Source organism: Schistocerca nitens, chromosome 9 (genome assembly GCF_023898315.1).
Source record: "Schistocerca nitens isolate TAMUIC-IGC-003100 chromosome 9, iqSchNite1.1, whole genome shotgun sequence".
In the NCBI taxonomy this organism is placed as follows: domain Eukaryota; kingdom Metazoa; phylum Arthropoda; class Insecta; order Orthoptera; family Acrididae; genus Schistocerca; species Schistocerca nitens.
In genome coordinates this window covers 178,833,434-178,857,326 of record NC_064622.1, presented here as the reverse complement: position 1 = coordinate 178,857,326, position 23,893 = coordinate 178,833,434, and the positions used below count along the sequence as shown (strand labels likewise).

The 23,893-nt window shown below is 42.1% G+C and overlaps 1 protein-coding gene across 2 annotated transcripts in view; it reads right to left on the bottom strand.

Moving 5' to 3' along the window:
- Nucleotides 1-23,002, bottom strand: part of LOC126203987 (arginine/serine-rich coiled-coil protein 2-like) — a 58,505-nt gene extending 35,503 nt beyond the window's left edge. Inside the window, exons 1-3 of one of the 2 annotated variants that reach the window (XM_049938418.1) lie at nt 22,580-22,634; nt 22,330-22,413; nt 21,690-21,781 (exon numbers count right to left, since the gene is read on the bottom strand). In XM_049938418.1, coding sequence (XP_049794375.1) covers nt 21,690-21,755 — 66 coding nt within the window. In that variant the 5' untranslated portion in view covers nt 21,756-21,781; nt 22,330-22,413; nt 22,580-22,634. Of the gene's footprint in view, nt 1-21,689; nt 21,782-22,329; nt 22,414-22,579 lie in introns of both variants that reach the window. The other variant, XM_049938417.1, reaches the window with a different exon arrangement.
- Between the last annotated feature and the right edge of the window lie 891 nt (nt 23,003-23,893).

Sequence of the window (23,893 nt, the reverse complement as noted above, 5' to 3'; positions counted from 1 at the left end):
CGGCAAGTTTGGTATATTCAGTGTAACCTTTTCCTTTTGATTGTCTCTACACAATTTTTCATACAAAATCAGTACCTTTCATTTTATGACTGGTCCAAACAACAGAAATCCTTTTCTTCTCTCTTGCTCAAACCCCTCCCATAAAGCATTGTCTAGAATTTCACTTCTAGACTTCTTTAAAGTCTTGCGTATTTTCAGTTCTTTCTGATCATCAATCATTCCTGTACAACTTTCATGAGTTTTTCCATTTTTGTTCTTCAGTCTTTAACACTTGTTATGCCAACCCCTAGCTCACATGTAACATTTTGAAGAGACTCTCCTTTAACATTTCAAGCACATTCAGTTGATGCCATAGCTTAGTTTTACACACTTTAATACAGTATATAAGGAGGACACTGTCACTAATATATAAAACAAATGTGTGCACAGTAACACTTATTGATTGAGCTAGAAAAAAGTTAATCAAACTACATCTATCTACAGTCAACACTCCATACCCCAAGATGATAATTCACTGACAAGTCCACACCTGACCGTAGCAGCGGCCCACATATGTAAGGGCCCCTTCACACAACCCCACTGAGCAGAACACTGCCATTGACAACAAGTGCCGCTATTGTAGTAAGCAGCTTCAATGCTGCCACTACTGCTACACTGACAACACATGCCAACTATTCATATGTGGTGACCCACTGCTTAGCTCGTCTGTAGCACCATCGAGTGGCATCATGTGAAGGGCGGTTAAAGAGACACAAGAAATGTGATGGTCAGACTAAGCGGGGAGTCGGATCCTCCAAGGTCGGATTAGCAAGTTTCTACTCTATTACTTTAAAAAACGAAGTTACATAAATAACTGGTTGTCTGTCTGCAATCCTAGAACACTTGAAATCCCAAAGCAACAGTACCATAGCACAGTGCCAAAACAAAATGGTGAAGATTGTTGAAGAAACAAAGTATAATATGCCTATCTGTTTTCAGCAGCAGCAAATATGTTTAAGCTGCTGCTGGCCAATCCAAGTAACTTCTCTAGCTGTGTGGACTGGCCTGACACAGCTGCAATATTTCCATTGCCATCAAAAACGAATTAGCACATGATACTCCACTTTTTCAATGGGCTGCACAGTTTTGTTTTAGGTCCTCCAGTGGCATGCTAAGGTATGTGGGGATTTTAATATGTACCATGACAGTATACGTGCATCAGCAAACAATTAATTACTGGACGGGTTTCCTTAATGTATGCACAAGTCAGGAGAAAAAAAACCACATATATGGCATCAAACAGGATGCACACAGATAATATAATGAATATTCTTAAATAAATCACAATTTGCATCTACAGTGTAAATTGACTGACAGTTCAATCACAGCAGAAAATTGAGATACCTTTCAAGAACCATAAGCAAATGAGAACTCAAAGCTCAAACAGCAGGAAATTTTGTAGCGGTAAAGAGCAACACAAATAACAAAATCAAGAGAGGGAGGCAAAATTATTTATTTTTATTACACTGATCAACTTGAGAGAGAGAGAGAGAGAGAGAGAGAGAGAGAGAGAGAGAGAGAGAGAGAGAGACTTATTTGCAAGATGCACTGCAGAAGTGCACGTTTAATTTACTTGTTGAATGGCCTCTTCACATTCTTTGTGACTATTCAGTTAAATGACAAATATGTGCAGGGAACATATATGGATAACTATAGACTTTAACAGAATGTACTGCATATGAAGCAGTCCAGCATAATACTCCAATCAGTTCACAAGAATTAAAGCAAATCTCAGAGATAGAAGGAGGCACTCAAAAGTCAAAACCTTTAAGAACAATTGTCAGAAAATTGTGGTTAACTTTTGCAGGTAAGATGACAAATATGTGCCAGTACACTTGACTATAACTGCATCAGAATTACTGCAATCATAACAATACAGGGATGTGGAGAGTTCCCAAATATGAGGCATATTCAGAACACATAAGGGCTAATTCTGTCATAAATAAAAATATATTAATTGGAGACAGCTTTTAATGTCAGTTTTAGTTCCTCACAAACCTGCTTTTTTTCCCCCCAGAACTGCATTAGCTGCTTCAACTTCCCTGCACAGATACTTTCTGCTTGGGAAATGAACCACTTGAAACTGCAATCTCAAATTTCTCATAATCTTCAAATCATTTTCCATCAAGCCACTGTTTGAAGTGTACAAAGAAGTAACAATTGCTAAGTGCAAGAGAATGCCCCGTAAACGATCAAATGGTTTGTTAAATATAACTGTGCTTGCCAAATATTTGACCGTGTATGGTGCCGTTTGAAATATTTGTCAAGCATAGAACTTGTTTGACTTTGCGAGGAATTTGATCAACAGAAAATTTGACAAGACGGTGGATGTTGTTTGTGTCGCAGTATCACCAAGTATGTTTGGTGAAAAAGTGTTTTATTACAATTTATCTCACTGTGTCGTGAGTTTCCACAACTATGAGAACACTAACAAGTATAAAAACAAAACAGCACTGACAATCACCTTTCCCATCCATATATATAGCACGGCGAGGTTATGAACAAAATCGATATTTTACGCATACAGTAAACATACAAGCAGAGTGGGTGGAAATAAAGAAATCACAGTTCTCTGGTTCTTTCACAGACAATGTGGGCTATATGATCCCAAGCTGTGGTATTTTAATGAACTGTCATTAGAGGACTCAGTAGGCAATAATGAATTTTCGCATACTTGTGTCTTCTTTTTCAGTGTGAAAGTGAAGTGATGTTGAGCAATATATTAAACTTTCACAGCAGAAAGTTATAGAGCCGTCAGATTCTGAGTGTAGCATTTCCATTAATGGGTTTTCAGTTGTATATTGTTCATTTTAATCCATTCCCTGGACGAGCGTCTTGTTTTCTTCTTCTTTAAACAAAGTGCCAGAAGCAATGTTAGAAATGCTTTATCTGCATTTGTATCCATTGCCACTAGTGCCAAAATATAGAATACACAAAAAGCATCTGCTTCAAAAGTAAGGTTAAATTGACAAGCTTTCTTGGTATGTGAACGGGCTTGTTTGACAAATCCGTGTCTACATAAGAACGAACTTTACAGGCAAGTTTGCTCTTTTAGGTGGGCCTTAACAAGTTTTAAAAACTTTCATTGTCCATTCACAGAAAGAAGTTGTAATCATCGTGTTCTGAGAATAATATTTCCTTTAGAAGATTTTCATGTGTAAATCATTTTAAGCCAGTTTCTGACCAGAGCCGTGTTTTCTTCTTCTTCTTTAAATACAGTGCCAAAGTCAGTGCCAGGACAGCTTTGTCTGCAATTGTGGCTGTTCCTGCTACTGTCAAAATACACATTAACATGAACAAAGTCAGCTTCAAAGTGAGATTAAACTGACAAAAATTGTTTGAACATGTACGGGCTTGCTTGGTAAATCCATCGTTAGATACGAGCAATTTTGTCAAAACACGTTTGATCGTTTTGGGGGCCATTAGAGAATGCAAGCTGTCTGATCTGAAAGTTCCTTTAAGATGATGCCTCAGTATTTGGTAGGTGTTTCGCAGTATGCATCAACTATAATTGTTTAATCATGTTCCATTGAATCAAAAAGAAAAATGCCCCTCCCATCAGGGAAATAGTGGCTAATGTGTTCCGATTGGAACAGGGAGAAAAATAGTTTTTGTTTTAGTGAAGTTCAGTGGCATCCCAGCGTAAGCAGTTGTTTTCATTTCATTCTGGTTGTAGATCATCCACTTCCCTCCTCCTCCTCCCCCCCCAACCCCCCCCCCACCCCCAGCAATAAGACAAACCACCTCTGTTTTGTCGTAGCACTCTAAAAACAATTGTCTGTTGGAATTTATCTTTTCTTGTGCTGGTTATCTGAGCTGTTTTTTGACAATAATGTAGATAGTACTGTGCCCAACACAAAGAAATTCAATGGCCATAGCACCAATCAGACCACAGTTTTGATTCACTTACTGCACAATTTCATCAGCCTAGATACACCTCTCTTGTTTCATGAGCTTGAAAGTCTTAACACCATTGTCAAACCTTTCCTGGATTCGATACTGCAGGCCCACAAACTACAAGACTCTGATGCATCTAATTACAGCAAATGTTCCACAATTTGCAGGATCATCAACTTTTGAAGCCATTGTTGTTTTGTTGCACACACAGTGAAACAACTACTTATAACTATTGTGGTTTTGTAAACAATTAACAGAAGACCTTCAACTTTGTTCTGAGCTGCTAGTATATAAATACAAGCAAAGACCCTTAACTTTGTGGAGATAAGGAAAATGATTACATACACTGGATAGGATTACGAGTTAACCAGTTAAATGTTCGATAACTTGGGTTTAGATTGAGACCTTGTGTATTACATGCCAGCCAAACTAACGGGGTAAAGATGGAAATAGGAGCCCTTGCAATACTGTAGCTTTTTTTAATACAGAAAGGCTTAACATAGTATTTTTCCACCTAAATCTTTACTGAATTATCTTTTGGACACCACAGCATAAATAACACCAGACTTATTTCAAGAGTGCCTAAAACTGTGTGAAACGGCAGATGTTAAATTTCATTCAAGTAAAATTCTGAGAATATAATTGTTGCTGCACCCAGCTACCCTTTTAAATTTTAACCTTCCCCTTCTTACTGGACTGCTAGGTTTTAATAAATTATTGCTTGTACAAAAGAATCTACTTCCACGTCCACAACCTCTAACATTGTACAGAATTCTGTCTTATAAATAGACTAACTCTGATTCATTACAGATAACTTTAAAAATTACCACTGTATTAATAAAAAGTAACAACAAACTAACTTCAGTGAACTGTACAAAAAAAGTTTTGTATCGTCCCATGTTTAATCTAGTTTGTGTACTTTGATGGGAAATCTCATGTTCCAAAACTCCTAACCACAGGAAATCACAATATACAGGCATCTGTGCAACAAAAAAATGGAATGATTGTATGGCGTTGCTGGCCAGGAGGCCCCACCCGGGGAAGTTCGGCCACCAAGTGCAAGTCTTATTTCAGTCGACACCGCACTGGGCGGCTCACGTGTCGTCAATGAGGATGAATGATGATAAGGACAACACAACACCCAGTCCACGAGCGGAGAAAATCTCCAACCCGGCCAGGAATCGAACCTGGGCCCACTGCATGAGAGGCAAGCACATTACTATCCAGCTAAGCAGGCGGAAATCTGTGTAACAATTAAGAATAAACCTGCATTCTCTGGGCAGTTCAGCATATCTTACTGCATCTCCACACACGAAGGCAACAATGCTTCATGGTGGTCTCCCACGGTAACACTGCCAGCTGAAGACCACTACCTACAAGGCTCAAAGGAGAATGCAACAGGAATGTACACTGTCTTCTTGATGGCAATTGAACAGGCTGTATCAACTTAGCATGTAACAGTTTCCACGCAATCCAAATGGGCATTCATTACAAATAACAGGACAATTACTCAAGCACAATGGTGCGTGAAGAAGACAGGCAAGGAAACAAAAGGAATGGAGCTTATTATCAACGGCACTGGGTTTCTCTTCACCTGTGCGTGCAGGATTTGTCTGATACCAGATACCTAAGAGTGAGCAGGTGGCTAGGTACCAACACTCATCTCAGGCCTGCAGTCCCAAGAGTTCAGCAGGGAGGTAATCAATCATGTATTGTACCAATATGTACAGTGTCTGAGTGCAGTGTTTGAATGAGATCTTCGAATATCTTATCCTGTTCTGAAGTAAAAATTTCAGTAATTTATTCATCTTTCACCACTCTAATCAAATGATGGTCTGCAGTATGTGCTGACATGAGACCAACAGAGCATGCACAAGACCAGATGAACCTTTTAGTTCATGCAATGGCTAACCTCATGACCTCCGGCAGGCCATCGAGGTGTGAAACAGGCTTGAGCAAAAACCACTACCAGCTTGCGGACAATATGCTAAGGAGGATCCAAGCTCATTACAGAGCATGGGGCATCGAATATTACCCAGTATGAGATTTTTGATATCATAGATGTGTACTTTTGAACAGGCTGCTTTTATTCTGACTGTTGTTATGTTTTTATTTTGCTGTTGGGTGATCACAGTTTCATAAGGATTCTCCTTGCACTCGCTGCTTCCACTGGACCTTGGTCATACTCTCTCGCAGACATGCAATTGTCTCGATACTGGATGTGCATTAAATACAAGTTTAAAACAAGATGGCTGCTGTAAAGATGTCATATTCCATTACTATTCGACTGTGGACCTTGTACATTTGTACATAAATTGCTTCAGAATTAACTTGTATTAAACACTGATTTACAACTGTATATTTGGAGTTGGGTGAATTGCCATTATTCCAGACTTTTTACGAAACATGGATAGGAGAAAAAAACTTTTACAATATAACAAACACAATTCCAACACAAGGTTTATTACACTTTTGGAAAATAATTGTCAAGATTACATTAATACATTGTAACTGGAGATCAATTATATAGATCTGAAATATTTCTGTTCCAAAGACCACAATTAGAAACAATTATTATTATTATTATTATTATTATTATTATTATTACAGAATTTTATAAGTAGGGCTATATTTAAAATAATATTTTCAAACATTTCGCAGCCCTGTCAGCAAATATTTAAATTATTTGAGCCCCGTTTCAAACTTTCAACATACACAACATCATCTCCATACACTAGATAATGGTACAATGCACCAAAGAAATTATCGAAATTTCAAACCTCTTCTCTTCAATTTCAGTATACCATTGGGGGTTAAGTCTAATATTTTCTGCATCATAAAGAAGTAAGTTTAGGTCCACAGTCGAATAGTAATGGAATATGACATCTTTACAGCAGCCATCTTGTTTTAAACTTGTATTTAATGCACATCCAGTATCGAGATCGTAAAATCTTTTACAACAAAACAAAACTTTAGCTTCGTGGAAAAAAAAAAAAGGTTAGTCAACTGAAGAGAAAGTGGCTGACAATGAATGATTTACTGTTTACTACTTTTACAACCTTACCATTTGTCTTTTATTGTTTTGATAATAGGATCCTACGGAAATGAACCTAGTTGTGCTTTACTTAAAGCAAGTTGGCTGTTTAAGATTTATTATCTTCCATATCAATAAGCAAATGGGTGTGATTTAGGGCTAACAAAATAAGAATTTCTGAAAAACCTCTGCATGTTTACATTTAATACATCCCACGGAGGTATTGATCACGAAAAATATGGGAACTTAAGATTTTTTGTTGTTACAGTAATTCCTCTAACCAGACATTCTGTCCAGTTTGGTATACAAGTGATGATTCCCCTCTTTACATACTAAATATTTCTAAAATGATGCAACATTTAATATTTGGCACTTCTACATCCTTTGACAATTATTACGTGAAAACTAGACTAAAATGTCAATCTCCATTGGGGAAAAAAATCTTTATATGAGAGAGAGAGAGAGAGAGAGAGAGAGAGAGAGAGAGAGAGAGAGAGTAGTTTTTGACAGCTCCCTCGTCTCTGACCCCTCAGATGATGCAAACCACAGCAGTAGTTTCATTCTACAACGAACACACTGACTTGATACATGAACTGAGAAGAATTACCTAATACAACAAAAATATAGTAGGAAAGTTCTGATGGAATGTAAATGATTTAGGAGTAAAAGAGGCCACTCACCGAACAACAGAAGCATTAAGTTGTCAAAAGTCACACGCAAAAGACAAAGATAACTTGCTAGTTTTCAGAATAAATCCTTTGTTAGATAGGAATGCGGGAGAGAGGTGTGGCAGACAGAAAGAAGTGGAAACTTTTGGGTGGAGGGTGTGGGGCCAGTGGATTAACAGAAATTGTTGCCAGGAGGGTTACTGGAGCGTTTAAACTGGTGGTGAGGAGAAGGACCCAGATGGTCTGGGTTGTGAAGAAGCCACTGAAATCAGGAATGTTGTGCTCAGCAACGTGCCGTGCCACTGGGTGGCCATAGTTTGGTAGTAGCCATTCATTCTGAGGGACAGCTCCTTGGCTGTCGTACAGACATAACATGCTCTCCAGTGATTGCGGAACATTTGATATATGACAAGGCAGCTTTCAGATATGGTACCTGTGGCAAGAGGCTGGGAATGGGAGTGACATATGGGTGGATCAGGATGTAGTGTAGGTTGAGTGGGCAATGGATTACCACTTTAGCAAGGGGTGGGAATGATCTGGGATAGGATGTCCCTCATTTCTATACATGATGAAAGACAAAGCCCTGGCAAAGGATATGGTTCAGCTGTTCCAGTCCAGGGTGATTCTGGGAAACGAGCGGCAAGTGGGGTGCTTCTTTGTAACTGATTCTTGAGGGTGGTGGGAGGATTAGGGGTGTGTGAGGATGTTGCATGAGAAATCTGTTTGCAGACTAGGTTTGGGGGTTACTGTCTGGCAGCCATCTAAATATAGGTACTGTCATTAGGGGATTTAATATGGGCAGACGTGTGGTTGGAGCTGTCCAAGACATGGAGGTCAATGTCCAAGAAGGTGGCATTCTGGGAGGAGGAGAAGTACCAGGTGAAGTGGATGGGAGAGAAGCTGATGAGATTGTGGAGGTATGAGGATTGAGCATCTTGGCCCTGAGTCCAGACCAGAGATAGCATCAATGAACCTGAACTACCCAACGGCTCTGGGAAGCTACGAAGGTTTGGTTGGTTGGTTTGGGGGATTAAAGGGACCAGACTGCGACGGTCATCGGTCCCTTTTTCCCACAAAAAAAAAAAAAATAAATAAATAAAATAAAAAAAAAATAAATAAATAAATAAATAAAATAAAATAAAACCGCCCAAAGAGAATAAAAACGAACAACAGGGAAGACGTCAGACGACATGGGACAAGAAAGACTCCGACAGAGATCAGACAAAACAAAATAAAATCTCACAGAGTGTGAGACAGAGATCAGACAAAACAAAATAAAATCTCACAGAGTGTGACGGTGGTAGGCCGACCACAGGAACAAAAAAAAAGGAAAAGCCAACCACCGAGAACACATTAAAAACACAGTTGAAAACCGTAGGCGAAGGCCAGAATCAACACAAAACAATAAAATAAAACATAAACACTCATATTAAATGATAAAAACCCCCTGCCCGAATAAAACGTAAAACTAAGTCAGCCATAGCCGAGTCATCTGTTAAAAGGGCAGGGAGCGTGTCAGGCAGTGCGAACGACTGCCTGAGCACAGCTAAAAGTGGACAGACCAATAAAATGTGGACTGCTGTCAAAACGGAGCCGCAGCGACATAAAGGTGGGTCCTCACGTCGCAATAGGTGGCCGTGCGTCATCCATGTGTGCCCAATGCGCAGCCGGCAGAGGACAACAGACTACTTGCGAGAGACCCGCAAGGAGGAGCACCACACACCGGTAGCCCCCTTGATGGCCTGAAGTTTGTTGTGTGAAGGCAGGGCGCGCCATTCAGTGTCCCAAAGGTCCAGAATTTTGCGACGTAGGAATGCTCGCAAATCTGTCTCCGGGAGGCCAATGTCCAGAGATGGTGTACTAGTCGCCTCTTTCGCCAGCCGGTCAACATTCTCATTGCCGGGGATCCCAACATGGCCTGGGGTCCACACGAAGACCGCAGAGCGGCCGCAACGCGCAAGAGTATGCAGAGACTCATGGATAGCCACCACCAGACGGGAACGAGGAAAACACTGGTCGAGAGCTCATAAACTGCTCAGGGAATCGTTACAGATAACGACTGACTCACCTGAGCAGGAGCGGATATACTCTAGGGCTCGAAAGATGGCGACCAGCTCAGCAGTGTAAACGCTGCAGCCAGCCGGCAAGGAACGTTGTTCGGAATGGTCCCCTAGAGTGAGCGCATAACCGACTCGACCAGCAACCATCGAGCCGCCAGTGTAAACAATACCAGAGCCCTAATACGTGGCCAGGATGGAATAAAAGCGGCGGCGGAAGGCCTCTGGAGGGACTGAGTCCTTCGAGCCCTGCGCCAAGTCGAGCCGAAGACAAGGGCGAGGAACACACCACGGGGGTGTACGCAGAGGTGCCCAGAAAGGAGGTGGAATAGGGAAAAACCCAAGCCCGGAGAGAAGCTCCTTGACGCGTACGACGATCGGACAACCCGACCGGGGCCGACGTTCTGGCAGATGGACGACTGACTGCGGGAACAGGACACGGTAATTTGGATGCCCGGGCGAGCTAAAAACATGGGCAGCATAAGCAGCCAGTAATTGTTGGTGTCGGAACTGCAGTGGAGGGACACCCGCCTCCACTAGGATGCTGTCCACAGGGCTGGTACGGAAGGCACCAGTGGCAAGGCGTATCCCGCTGTGGAGGATTGGGTCCAACACCCGTAACGCAGATGGGGATGCTGAGCCATAAGCCAGGCTCCCATAATCCAGACGGGACTGGATTAACGCCTGGTAGAGCCGTAACAGGGTAGATCGGTCGGCGCTCCAGCTGGTGTGGCTCAAGCATCTCAGAGCATTTAGATGCCTCCAACACGCCTGTTTAAGCTGCCGAATATGAGACAGCCAAGTCAACCGAGCATCAAAAACGACGACCCCCAAAAACCTGTGGGTCTCCACCACAGCAAGGAGTTCGTCGGCAAGATAAAGCTGCGGCTCAGGATGGACTGTTCGGCGCCGGCAGAAATGCATAACATGGGTCTTGGTAGCCGAAAACTGAAAGCCATGCGCTACAGCCCAAGACTGCGCCTTGCGGATAGCGCCCTGTAGCTGACGTTCAGCAGCTGCAACGCCAGTAGAGCTGTAGTAAAGGCAGAAGTCGTCAGCATACAGGGAAGCGGAGACAGAATTTCCCACGGCCGCAGCGAGCCCATTAATGGCTATTAAAAACAGGCAGACACTTAAAACAGATCCCTGGGGCACACCGTTCTCCTGGACTCGGGTGGAACTATGGCAGGCCGCGACTTGCACGCGGAAGGTACGATACGACAGAAAATTGCGGATAAAAATCGGCAGAGGGCCCCGAAGACCCCATCCATGAAGCGTAGAAAGGATGTGATGGCGCCATGTCGTATCGTACGCCTTCTGCATGTCAAAAAAGACAGCAACCAGGTGCTGACAGCGGGCAAAGGCAGTACGGATGGCCAACTCCAGGCTCACCAGATTGTCGGCGGCAGAGCGGCCTTTACGGAACCCACCCTGAGATGGAGCCAGAAGGCCCCGTGACTCCAGTACCCATGTCAACCGCCGGCTCACCATCCGTTCAAGCAACTTGCAAAGAACGTTGGTGAGGCTAATGAGACAGTAGCTGTCCACCTCCAAAGTGTTCTTCCCAGGTTTCAGAATGGGGATAACAATACTTTCCCGCCATTGCGACGGAAACTCACCCTCGACCCAAATGCAGTTGTAAAGGTCGAGGAGCCATCGCTGGCAGTCCACTGAAAGGTGTTTCAGCAGCTGACAGTGGATGACATCTGGCCCAGGAGCGGTATCAGGGCAAGCGGCTAGGCACTGCGAAATTCCCACTCACTGAATGGAACATTGTAAGATTCTGGATGGTGGGTGCGAAACGAAAGGCTCCGACGTTCCATCCGCTCTTTAATGGAGCGGAAGGCCAGGGGGTAATTCGCAGAAGCGGAACTCATAGCAAAATGCTCTGCCAAGCAATTTGCAATGACGCCGGAGTCAGTACAAACTGCTCCATTCAGTGAGAGTGCAGGGACGCTGACAGGGGTCCGATAGCCATAGACGCGACGAATCTTGGCCCAGACCTGCGATGGAGTGACATGGAGGCCAATGGTGGACACATACCGCTCCCAGCACTCCTGCTTGCTTTGGCGGATAAGGCGGCGGGCCCGCGCACGCAGCCGTTTGAAGGTGATGAGGTGTTCAATGCAGGGATGTCGCTTGTGACGCTGGAGCGCCCGCCAGCGATCTTTAATTGCTGCAGCGATTTCAGGCGACCACCAAGGCACAGAACGCCGCCGAGGGGACCCAGAAGAACGAGGAATGGCAGAGTCGGCGGCAATAACGATGCCCGTGGTGACCGATTGAACCACCGCATCAATGTCATCACTAGAGAGAAGCTTGATAGCGGCAGTGGAGGAAAACAAGTCCCAGTCAGCCTTTTTCATAGCCCACCTGCAAGGGCGCAGAGAAGACTGACGCTGTGGCAGTGACAGAAAGATCGGAAAGTGGTCACTACCACAAAGGTCGTCATGCACTCGCCATTGGACAGACGGTAAGAGGCTAGGGCTGCAGATGGAAAGGTCAATGGCGGAGTACGTGCCATGCGCCACGCTAAAGTGTGTGGAGGAACCATCATTTAAAAGTGAAAGATCGAGCTGTGCTAATAAATGCTCAATGGTGGCACCTCGACCTGTCGCCATTGACCCACCCCACTGAGGGTTATGGGCGTTGAAGTCGCCCAGTAGAAAGAAAGGTGGCAGCAATTGGGCTATCAGAGCAGCCAGGACATGCTGCGCGACAGCACCATCCGGTGGAAGGTAAAGACTGCAGACGGTAACAGCCTGTGGCGTCCACACCCTAACAGCGACAGCCTCTAAAGGTGTTTGGAGAGGGACAGACTCGCTGCGCAGAGTGTGAAGGACATAGAGGCAGATGCCACCAGACACCGTTTCATAAGCTGCTCGGTTCTTATAATAACCCCGATAGCCACGGAGGGCGGGGGTTCGCATTGCTGGAAACCAAGTTTCCTGAAGAGCAATGCAGAAGAAAGGGTGAAGGCTGATAAGTTGTCGGAGCTGAGCTAGATGGTGGAAGAAACCGCTGCAGTTCCACTGGAGGATGGTATTGTCCATGGCAGAGAAAGGCGTGACGGGACTGGGAAGGCAGATTACGCCGCTGGGTCACCTGCTGTCTCCGATGGAGCACCTGTGCAAGTGCTAGCCATTGCGTCTGAGGGACCGGCGAGATCGAGGTCCTCAGCGGACGCAAGGATCTCCACCTCAACCTCAGACGCAGAGCTTTTAGGGAGCGGTGGAGTAGGTGCCACCGCAGGTGTCTTTGTCTTACGGGTCTTCAAAGTCGTTTTCTCTCGCTGTTCCTTTGGTTGCCGTTGTTGAGAGGGCTTATTGGAGTCAGTCTCCGGGACCGAAGAGGATCGCGAAGCCCGTCGACCAGCAACCTGTGGCTTCTTCAGCCACTGGTTGGTGTCTGCTGTGCCACTGGTAGGAACCTGGGAAGGGAGAGACCCAAGGGATCCCTTCCGAGCGAGAGAAGCCGAAGAAGACTTACGCTTCTCCGGCTTAGAAGTGGGGACTGGTGTCCCCAGTGGTTTAGTGGGTGCTGCTCCCGAGGTAGATGGTGTGGGAGCAACAGCGAGAGAAGGGGCCCCCATCGTCAAGGGGGCAGGTGAGGTCCTCTGACTCTGAGAACTGACTGTATGTCTTGCAGCTGAAGGAGCTGGAGCAGGAGTGACAGTGGAGGCATAAGATGACATCATGCGCACGGGATGTAGCCGTTCAAATTTCCGCTTAGCCTCAGTGTAGGTCAGTCGGTCCAGGGTCTTATATTCCATGATTTTGCGTTCTTTCTGTAAGATACTGCAGTCCGGCGAGCAAGGGGAATGAGGCTCTCAACAGTTGACACAGACGGGAGGCGGAGCACATGGAGTATCAGGATGAGATGGGCGTCCACAATCTCGACATGTGAGGCTAGAAGTACAGCGAGAGGACATGTGACCGAACTTACAGCACTTAAAGCACCGCATCGGGGGAGAGATATAAGGTTTGACGTCACATCGGTAGACCATCACCTTGACCTCCTCTGGTAATGTATCACCTTCGAAGGCACCGGTAGCAACCTGATTGTCCCTCGGACCCCGATGAACGCGCCAGACGAAATGTACACCTCGGCGCTCTAAATTGGCGCGCAGCTCGTCATCAGACTGCAAAAGTAGGTCCCGATGGAAAATAATACCTTGGACCATATTTAAACTCTTATGTGGGGTGATGGTAACGTTAACATCCCCCAACTTTTCACAAGCAAGTAACCTGCGTGACTGGGCAGAGGATGCCGTTTTTATCAAAACTGACCCAGAGCGCATTTTGGACAAGCCCTCCACCTCCCCAAACTTGTCCTCTAAATGCTCTACAAAGAACTGAGGCTTCACGGATAGAAACGAGTCACCATCAGCTCTGGTACAGATGAGGTACCTGGGCGAATACACGTCACTGTCATTATTGCCTTTCGTTCCTCCCATGGTGCGGCCAGGGATGGGAACGATTTGGGGTCATAAACGTCAGCTTTAAAATGAGCCTTCGAATGCTTAGAGACTGCTGGTGGCTGGCCGCCAGCGAGAGATGATGTACCACGCTTCATTGCGGATCATCCGCCCTGATGCCACCTACTCCGACCAAGGGCCCTCCCCACGGGTGCCACCCAGCCGCAGCAATAGCCACCTGGCAGGATGGCCATTGCCGGGAGTCGTGATGCCCCAGGGAGATGGGCATCTACTCCTTGGCATACATGGGGCAGGCATCAGTAGAGCGATCCCTGTGTTGTCAGGGGGCTACAACCAACAGGGTACATGGCGGCCCCACCACAACAGACTGGCTACCGTGCTGGATCTTAGCTGCAAAAATGTCCAAGGTCGTCGCAGTTAAAAGCAACATTGCAGAGTGCAGCGTGGTAATCGCACCCAGGGACGTATCCTTGCCCAAGAGATGTAAAACGAGCGGGACACCATTGCAACGACGAAAAAGCCGGCTAAAGGTCTCAATGCACGACGGATACAGTGCACCATGTACGGCGCCCTTCCCCAATTGGCTTGCTCTTCGGAATAATTTAGAAAGATGGAGGTCAAACCCGAGAGGGGACCATCACATAAGGCCGAAACATTTGAGACTCCTTTTAGTCGCCTCTTACGACAGGCAGGAATACCGCGGGCCTATTCTAACCCCCGAACCCGCAGGGGGGTACGAAGGTTTCCTGTGGATGGCCCAGCAACAGATTATGCCCTCAGCAGTGCCACAGATTTGTTTATACATCTTCCTCTCAAAGGAGAATTAGTTGCATATCAGTATATAGTTGGTAAGGCATATGAGGAATGAGGTGGAGTCTGAATAACATTGGCAGAGATAGTGTTTGATAATGGCAAGGCCATGGGCAAGATGGATATTGGTGTATAGGGAGGTGACGAGTATGGATCCAGCGGGTAAAGGATTGGGGGTGGGGAGGTTATTAGAGATGGTGCTCAGATTAGGGAAAGATGGAGAAGGAAATCGGTTATGCCCTTTCGAAGGAACCATTTGCCTTAACCGATTTAGGAAAATCGCAGAAAACCTAAATCAGGACAGCCGGACACAGGTTTGAACCATCGTCGTCCTGAATGCGAGTCCAGTGTGTAAAGGGGTGGGGATAGTACTGTGTACTAACAACCCTTACAAACTGAACATTTGCTGTCTTAAAAATGATAGTTTTTAATTGGATTGGAAGATGTCCCACACATCTAGATGCCTATGTATCTCTTGGAAAGTATTCAAGGACACACAGAGTGATGTTCTCTACATGTGGCAAAACTGCAGTACTTGTACTGCCAATTTGTCAACTTGGGGGTAACTCAAATGCAGACCCAGCATAACCATACCCAAGTTCTGTAACTCTAAATGAAATATCAAGAAAACTCTAGAAGTAATATGAAGATACAAAATGGCAAACTTCTGAAGAATCTGTACAAAAAATTTATTATCTGCACATCCACTTAACACTAGCTGCAGCTTTATGTCTTTTGGCCAATTCAATACATTCCAATTATGCAGCTGGTGTGTGTGGCAGTACCACTTATGATTGGATTATGTGTCTTAGTAATTGTTTTCTTCAGGATACAGATCAATGACAAAGCAAACACTGGTGGCTTTAATGCTTCAAATGTCTCTGCTGTTTTACCATTAAGGTATCTGTTTGGCGAAAATTTTCTGTATTCCTTGTTCTCAGCCGACACAAAACAGTTGTCACCACACCAAGTAGTTGACAGAACAATTTGCACAACTACTGGTGAGAAGCATTAGCATTATGCACTCTTGCAGCTGAGCCACATTTTCTGTAAGTTGCTTCAGCCTTTATGCAAGATTGTGATGTGTTCAAAACTTTGCCATTATAGCAATGCAGTCGTACCTTTAGATAGATAAGGGCTCTTGTTGTTTTCTTCTGGGAAAGGCTACTTCACAAGCACTGCTCGCTCTTCAGTTTACCGATTGTACCTGTTCAGTACTTTTATGCGAGTAGACAAAGTAACTTCACTGAGCTATTCATGTAGTGGAATTATTTTCAGTTTATTAAACGAATATTAATTTGCAGTTGTTAAGTAAGCTATTATGCATATAAAAAAATCTCAACCACAGGAGCTGAAATTGTCTACCCACTGAAGATCCTACCCCAAGTGTAACATGGAGTCAATACATATTCGGCAATATTGATTTAATTGTCTCCACTATCAAATGTCTGGAATACTTATCACAGAATAGGGGTATCAGATGCATCACCCCAGCCTCAGCTCTCCAAACATCTGTAGAGCCCCAGAGGATCCCTCTGCAACAGAAGTAGGTCAGCCAGGTGTTATGGAACTTCTGGAATTTGAACACAAGTCAAGCTATGTGTTACAGCAGACTACTTTTCTAGGCTTTAACATGATCAGTCCCATTACACCCACCAGCTTTGATCAGTGATGTCCTGTCTAAAGTCTTTAGTTTACCATGCGAAGGATGTAAGTGGCCTGTTATTAAATGTTATCTGTGGTTGTCTTAGTACCTGGTGTAAGCTATGCCGTTTATTCGAAACACATCATGATTTCCGAAGTGTGGTTAGGCAGGAACCTACGAGAACAGCTTAAACTGCAACGAGTGAAAACGGTAACGATCACGTCATAATCTTGGGCCTCACAAATATCAGGCTGTTTTTTTCCGGAATGTGGAACGATTTCCGAGAGTGAGCTTGGGCAGGATCCTATGAAGACAGAGCAATGTCAATGATGAAAATCCTAAAGGAATGCACACTACACAATTTCTGCAAAAATAACAAATCTTGTAATCGACAACTAGAATTGACCTATATAAATGAATTCTAGCTGTCGAACCACGTCATTTTTCATGGATCTGAGTTACATGTTTTGCATATGTTTCTGTGTGTTTGTTTTTGTGGTTTTGTTAAGATTTTATAGTTTGTCCCGCCGAAAAACCTCTGCTTTCCCATGCTAGTCACAGGAGAGTCAATATTTATTATTGATTATTACCATGATTTTATAATGTTATGAGTTTATTATGCAGTGTATTAGAGTGGATGTTAAAGGTTGTCTGTAATTCTTTTACTTAATTGTACAAACTACAATAATTTATTTCATTTATGTATATTTCCATTTTTCTGTCATTTCGTTTCTTATCGTAATTTATTTGTGATAAATTCATGGCTAAGTAGTTAATGATGTGACCTACAATTGTAACTTATGTATGCATATTACTTTTTTCTGTGCGACATTCATTTGTTTAGGAATAAGCATTGTCATTTTCAAGTATTTCCTCTCTCTAGCACCTTTGGGTCAGCTATGTCACTGGTCAAGGCTGACATGTGAAATTGTACACTAGAATTCATTCAACATATTCATACCCACCTTGCGAGACATACTTTGGATGTATAGTAAGTGGCTCCAATCGGTGCAGCCCGTTCTTCAAGTGCCAGAAGTTCCTGAATGGAAGAGATTTATGCAGGGACCACAACACTATTAACAGCGAGAGAAGTGCACTAACATTCCGGTCATTCATTAATTCCCCACCAAGTGACTAAATCATGGTTCCTTGGCTTTACAATATATTGTTCAACAATAGACAGCAGGAAAGTGCCACATTTTTCTATCCAAATCCTTTCTCACCAACATTAAGTAGGCAACTGACATCACATTCACAGTAAACACACTTCTCAGCCATTGTGTAAAGCAATGTATTTTCCTAAAATCTCACATAACTGCAAACAAGTAGCCATTCAAACTGAAAATAATTGCACTATATAAACATGAGTGCAGTGAAGTTATTTTGTCTATGCACATACGAGAACTGGATGGGAAATGGTGGAAGCTATAGCCTGCCTGTAGACTGAACAAACTGTTTACAGCGCAGGGAAGTTTGCTTTCCTGGAAGAACACTACAACTGCTATACAGGAAAATGATGAATCAATTTTCCCTCTATGAATGTAAAACAATGTACAGATTTACATAGAATCTGTCCACATGTATTTCCTGAATGAAGATTGTCAGTAACTCTCATGTATTCTATGCAGTGTTAATGCACTTTGTGGAAAATAAACACTCCCCCCCCCCATCCTCCAGGTGTGTGCATGCAATGCCATAACCAGCAGTGAGTCATTGGGCAAACTGTAGTTTGCAGACCTGCGAAGAACGAAAAATACATGACCACAATACGGCAACCTACCTTCCTTCCCACATTTTCTCCCCCCCCCCCCCTTCCAACCTGTTACCTCCCCAGAATAGTTTTACCATTAATAAGACTACCACACTTAGATGTGATACACACGTTTAACGTTTGTTCCAAACTTACTCAATTTAACAAAAAGTTTTACCCACCCCTACAAAATGGAAACTATTAGTCCTAGGCCTAGAGATTTTTGAGTTATTCAACACCCCCACATCTGCAGTCATGCTCCACCAGTCAAGTTTTGCAGTGTGTTGCTCAAGGAACTTCCTTCTATCATCATACAAAAATTTATGACTAAACAATTTTTTCCTTATTTTAACTGTTTTGGTCTTAGTTGACTGGGTTAAACAACCGTGTATTAAGTCTATTACTAACTGGAACAGAAACTGAGTGTTATTTCCCCACATTTTTTGGTTGTTTGTGACACCTAAGATTGACTTTAGGGCTCATTGTTGTGTTACAAATCATATTCAAAAATTTATAATCTGCCCTATAGTCGCCTGCTCTGCAGAACTTTATGTGACCTACATTCTGCATGCTTCAAATTTCTGAAAACTTTACATCATGTTTAACGTTACAATTCGTCTCACGACAGGTTATCTGCTTCATGTCATTCAGCAAAGTATGGGCAAACAAAATGCTACATGACAACACACAGTGAAGCACTCTGTTGTTCATAATCAACCTCTTGGGTGATTGCAGCTTTATTTATCCATTTGTTAAATGCATCCAACCACATGAACCAGCCAGACAGAATGAATGGTAAATAAAAATCATGTTAAATTATTAAAGATACCAAATACCACGAAAAGTAAAAGTAATTTGCACAGACCATAGCATAACAACAGTTATACATGAATGCAGACAACATGGTATTATCCATAAAAGAGATTATTTTTAAGACTGATATCAAGCATGCCTTCAGTCTTCTGACTTCACAGAGTCTGTAAAGTCTACTAAATTAAGTTTCAGATAAGTCTAACCTGTCTTACAGAAGGACACAAAACAAGGACGCATTATAATACAATTATACTGCTTGGATTGTGATTCAATAATTTTGAGTGTGTCACTGCTAATCATAAACTTTGATCCAATTATTTCACAGCAACAGAAATTCTCAACGTCTGACAAACTGCACTCCTGCTGTTTACAAGAATCCTTTCTGAAATGAATACAATTTTTTCACAAGCACTTAAATAAAAAAAAAAAAAATAAAATAAATACTGTCTATAGGTTAGATATCTCCGTTACAAAATTTAATACAAACCAATCATAGAGGCTACCAGCATAGCCAACAGGACTTTTACAAATACTAGCATTTGATGGAAGCTTTGTATGTATCTATACTCACAGTCTACCCACAAGCACAGAACATTATTCAAGGTAATTCCACAGACTGATGCCACATCAACCCTACTTCAAAGTTACTAATGAATTCTGTACTTGACGTAAAAGGGAATGGGTGCAGACTGAATCTTGGCAGGATATCCTTGGTACAGATAAACTAGAAAGCAAGCAAATTAACAGATTCACATAAACTTACTCAAATATTCTAGCACATGTAATTACACCAAAGTATGAAACCCCATTCTAAGTTAATTCTAATTGTAACTAGTATGCATCACAATATTTGGTATGTAGTACATATTCTACAATGGAAGCATAACCACACAGTATCCTAATGTAACAAAATTAGGAAACAATCAGCTCAACAGACTTTAAAAATAAACAAAAAATGCAATTGGCCACAAGCTCGTTTTGAAATTTTACAATAAGATCTACAGAACTTAACTTCAAGGAAACACACTATGAAAATAACTACACACTAAAAGAGCATGGACAAATAGGGAAGATTGTAGTGTTGGAACACGTCAGTCAATGAGGGACACCATCATAAAATCAAAACAATAAGATACACAGAAAACACAAAAAGTACAAAAAAAGTTCACTTCACCTATACTAGGTGGTCAAATGTCAAGCTATCATACAATTCAAAGAAATTCTACATCTTACCACACCAAATATGCACATCCACTCCCCCCTATCCAAAATTCACAGAACATCGTTGACAGTACACCACATTGTCAATTTACAAAAGACAGTAAACTATTGGTTGTTACTGCTCACTACGATAACTTCGAACTTATTTTTTGGGACATGGAAACATGCCCAGGCTTTTCTCATCTCTAATTTTATATCTGAGAATGTAACTGAACCCCTCACTCACCACTGTCAATGTAGATATCTTACTGTTGCTGCTCAGAAGACATGTTAAGTGACAGTGTCTTTCAAATTACTGTGTGGGAACTGTAACTTGTCTCAAGCACTCCCTGTTTCCGATCAATGTCTTAGTGATTTGCGAATGGTCATTGCAAACTGTGCACCATACCACTAGTCAATGTTGACTGCAATGTTGTCTGCTTTGCGGCTGAGCTGTGTGGTCACTGTTTTGATGTGCTATTTTCATTGTGATTGTTTCGAAAATGGGTGATGTGGTTGCTGGCCCATCATGGGATTACCTTCTACTCCAGTTCGGAAAAAGAAGCCAGATAGCAAGAGTTTGTGGGAGCTCACAACACAGGTTACTGTTGTCTGCACAGCATACTTACAGTACACTGATGCAGAGTTTGCTGCCCCCCCCCCTCCCCCACATCCCAATCGCACCATACCCTATAGACTCTACCTGCAACCCCTACTCAGCAGACGCCAAATTATAGTTCCCCAGTAACACATATTTTTGAGTAAACAAATCAAACATACCTTATTGATACTAGATAAGGACAGGTTAGAGCAGAAAAATCAAGGGCTATTAAAGGAGCAAAAGTTTCCTGGGAGACAAAAATGTGTTAAAACCTTACTGGTTGTTACTGAGCCATTATGCTGAAAAATAAACATTATGCCTTTGCTCAAAGTCTATGGTTACAATAATATATTCAATAATAATGTAAGACAGAGAAAGTAATCAGCAGGGTTAGTCTTTTTTCACAGATAGTAGGATGACCTGCACCAATATACCCTCATCTTCAAATTGATTAGGTGAGCATTAATGAGCCATAAATCAATTTGAAAATGTGTTTGGTAATTCTGCACATTTGATTTGGGAAAACCTTTTGGGAATACATATGAATTGTAATGCCCAAAATGTTTCACAAACCAGTAAGTGGGTAAACTCACACCTGACATAGCATCAGATGGTGAAATAAGCCTAAACTCTTACAGACAAAATTATACCTACACAAATTAAGAAAGACCTTACTTGAATTCAGTTTCTCTGTTTACTCTTTGTAAATATTCGTTACCTGTCCTGACAGTACTCACCCAAAATGATCTTGTGACATTGTTGATGGTTGCTTTGATGATCAGACCGTTGGGAACTTTACACATCTCGCCTTGCGATGGCTTTGGCGCCACTGTCCATGCACATGGTAGTATATTTAAGAATGTGTTAATATTTTTTGATCTTTTACAAACATTTCCGAAGAAATTGCCGCATTTTCGGCACATGAGTTGAAAAATTAAGTGATTTCCAAATAGCATGTCAAACGCTCGCACATTTTGAAAAAAGACAAATATGTTATGCATTCCCTTGTTAAATGAATAAATAAACATTAAACTAGGCCAGATGCAAGAAACACCAAGACTTTTCACAGCATTTAAAAGGATAAGTTCAGAACTAAAATGCACAGGCCTACAGGTATTGCAACATGAAAAAAAGTTATGACAACGTAAATTTAGGGCACCAGGAAAACCACCACTTATTGACACAACTTTGACATTTTTGGCTCTTCCTTTCTTACTATAATGGAGGCACAGAAAAACAGTGGCCATAGAAGAAAGGATGGCATTCCAATTACAGGCGCAATCTGTGGTACCCTAAATATTTATCTAAGCTTACATCATATAAAGCACAACAAAGACTTGATAAGCCTAAAACTTAACAAATGTAAAACATTCCTACCTCACTCATATCCATTTGTACGTTATCGTAATTGACGTCGTCTTCTTGCTTGTTTTCTGTGTCGGAGCCTCCTCCAATAGGTTCCTTTAAAATAATAAACAATGCTTCAGAAAAATAAAGAAAAATTGAGACACCCTATTGTGTAGAACTTTGAGAGAGAGAGACACACATCAAAATAAAAGACTACAAATATGTCATGAGACACTATAGAGACTATCATCACTTTCGACAAAGTTAAATTAAAATTTACCTTGTTATCTTGCAACATTTCGTTGCTTTCATCATCGCTACCGTAACCAGCTAACGATTCCATTATGGCGTCTTTAGCTTTCCGTCCAGGTTTTACAATACCTCAACCTTTGATCCTCGTCTTTTTTCTTTAGTTTCGTAAAAAATTGCTAATTTCACTAAATCACATAACAGTACCTTTGCTGAAACGAGATATTAATATTTCAAATGTATAAAGGCGGAAAAACAAGGCCCTTCTATAGTCTGTAAACGACTACTTTGAGCCTTGAAAGTTTGCAGAAGTACTTGATCGATAGTGTGACATGTCTATTTCTGTCTACTTTTTGAATTTTAGAACGTGCGAAAATAAACACAGAACTTAATGATACTTAATTTCACGAGGCTTCTATCATTTGCGTTTTCATCACACATTCACTTATGTGAAGTCGATAACAATCTGTATCTTCGATACTTTGAAATCTTTTTCTTGATTTCCTAGATTGAGTCCTTTCGTTTTGCGTAGAGATAAAAATGTCGTTTCCGAAGAATATGCGAGATCTTCATAGCTAAATATCTATTGTGCATTTCAGTACTCAAAACTGTATCTGACCTCCGACTGAAGTTACTTTTCAATACATGAAACACAATTGTCGCAAATAGTTAAGTTCACTATTTTTGGTAATATACCTTGGCTGGGTTTAAGTTATACTGCCAATATAAAGTCGATCAAATCTATGTAAATTTTCTTACTGCAATGACTACACAACGGCAAATGACTGCAACAGTTACTCGGAAAGAATGTCAGAGAAGAAGGTTTCTGTTTGGAACCGCGTGTTGGGTTAGAAAGCAAAATAGGCCATCGCACTAGTGGGCTTCTAATAGGAAATCGCTGATTCAGCTAGGAAACGACTGCCGAAGTGACCGAGGCTCTCTAGAAAGTACGTTCTAGAATGAGTGAGGATGTTGTAAAATGTTGCAGAATGTTACAGAATCTCCTAGAAGGGTATCACCATAAATAAGGCACAAGGGCAGAAGTTAAGGTATAGTGGAATTAATTTAAGAGAATAATGTTTTTCTCACAGTCAGTTATATATAGCTAGCTCTGGAGCGGAAAACCCAAGGAATTTACATTTTTTTCTCACCAAATAATGAAATGACAAATGTAGTTAATTTGTATTGTTATCGCATATGTTACTTGCGAATGAAATAAAGTGAAAACAAAGCAAAATTTTCTGTCACTAAATTACACAGTAAGGAGAATATAATGATTTACTTTAGTTTTATTATTTCGGTATTTAAAGGTCCATTCTTTAAAATCCGCATTGGATACGAGATG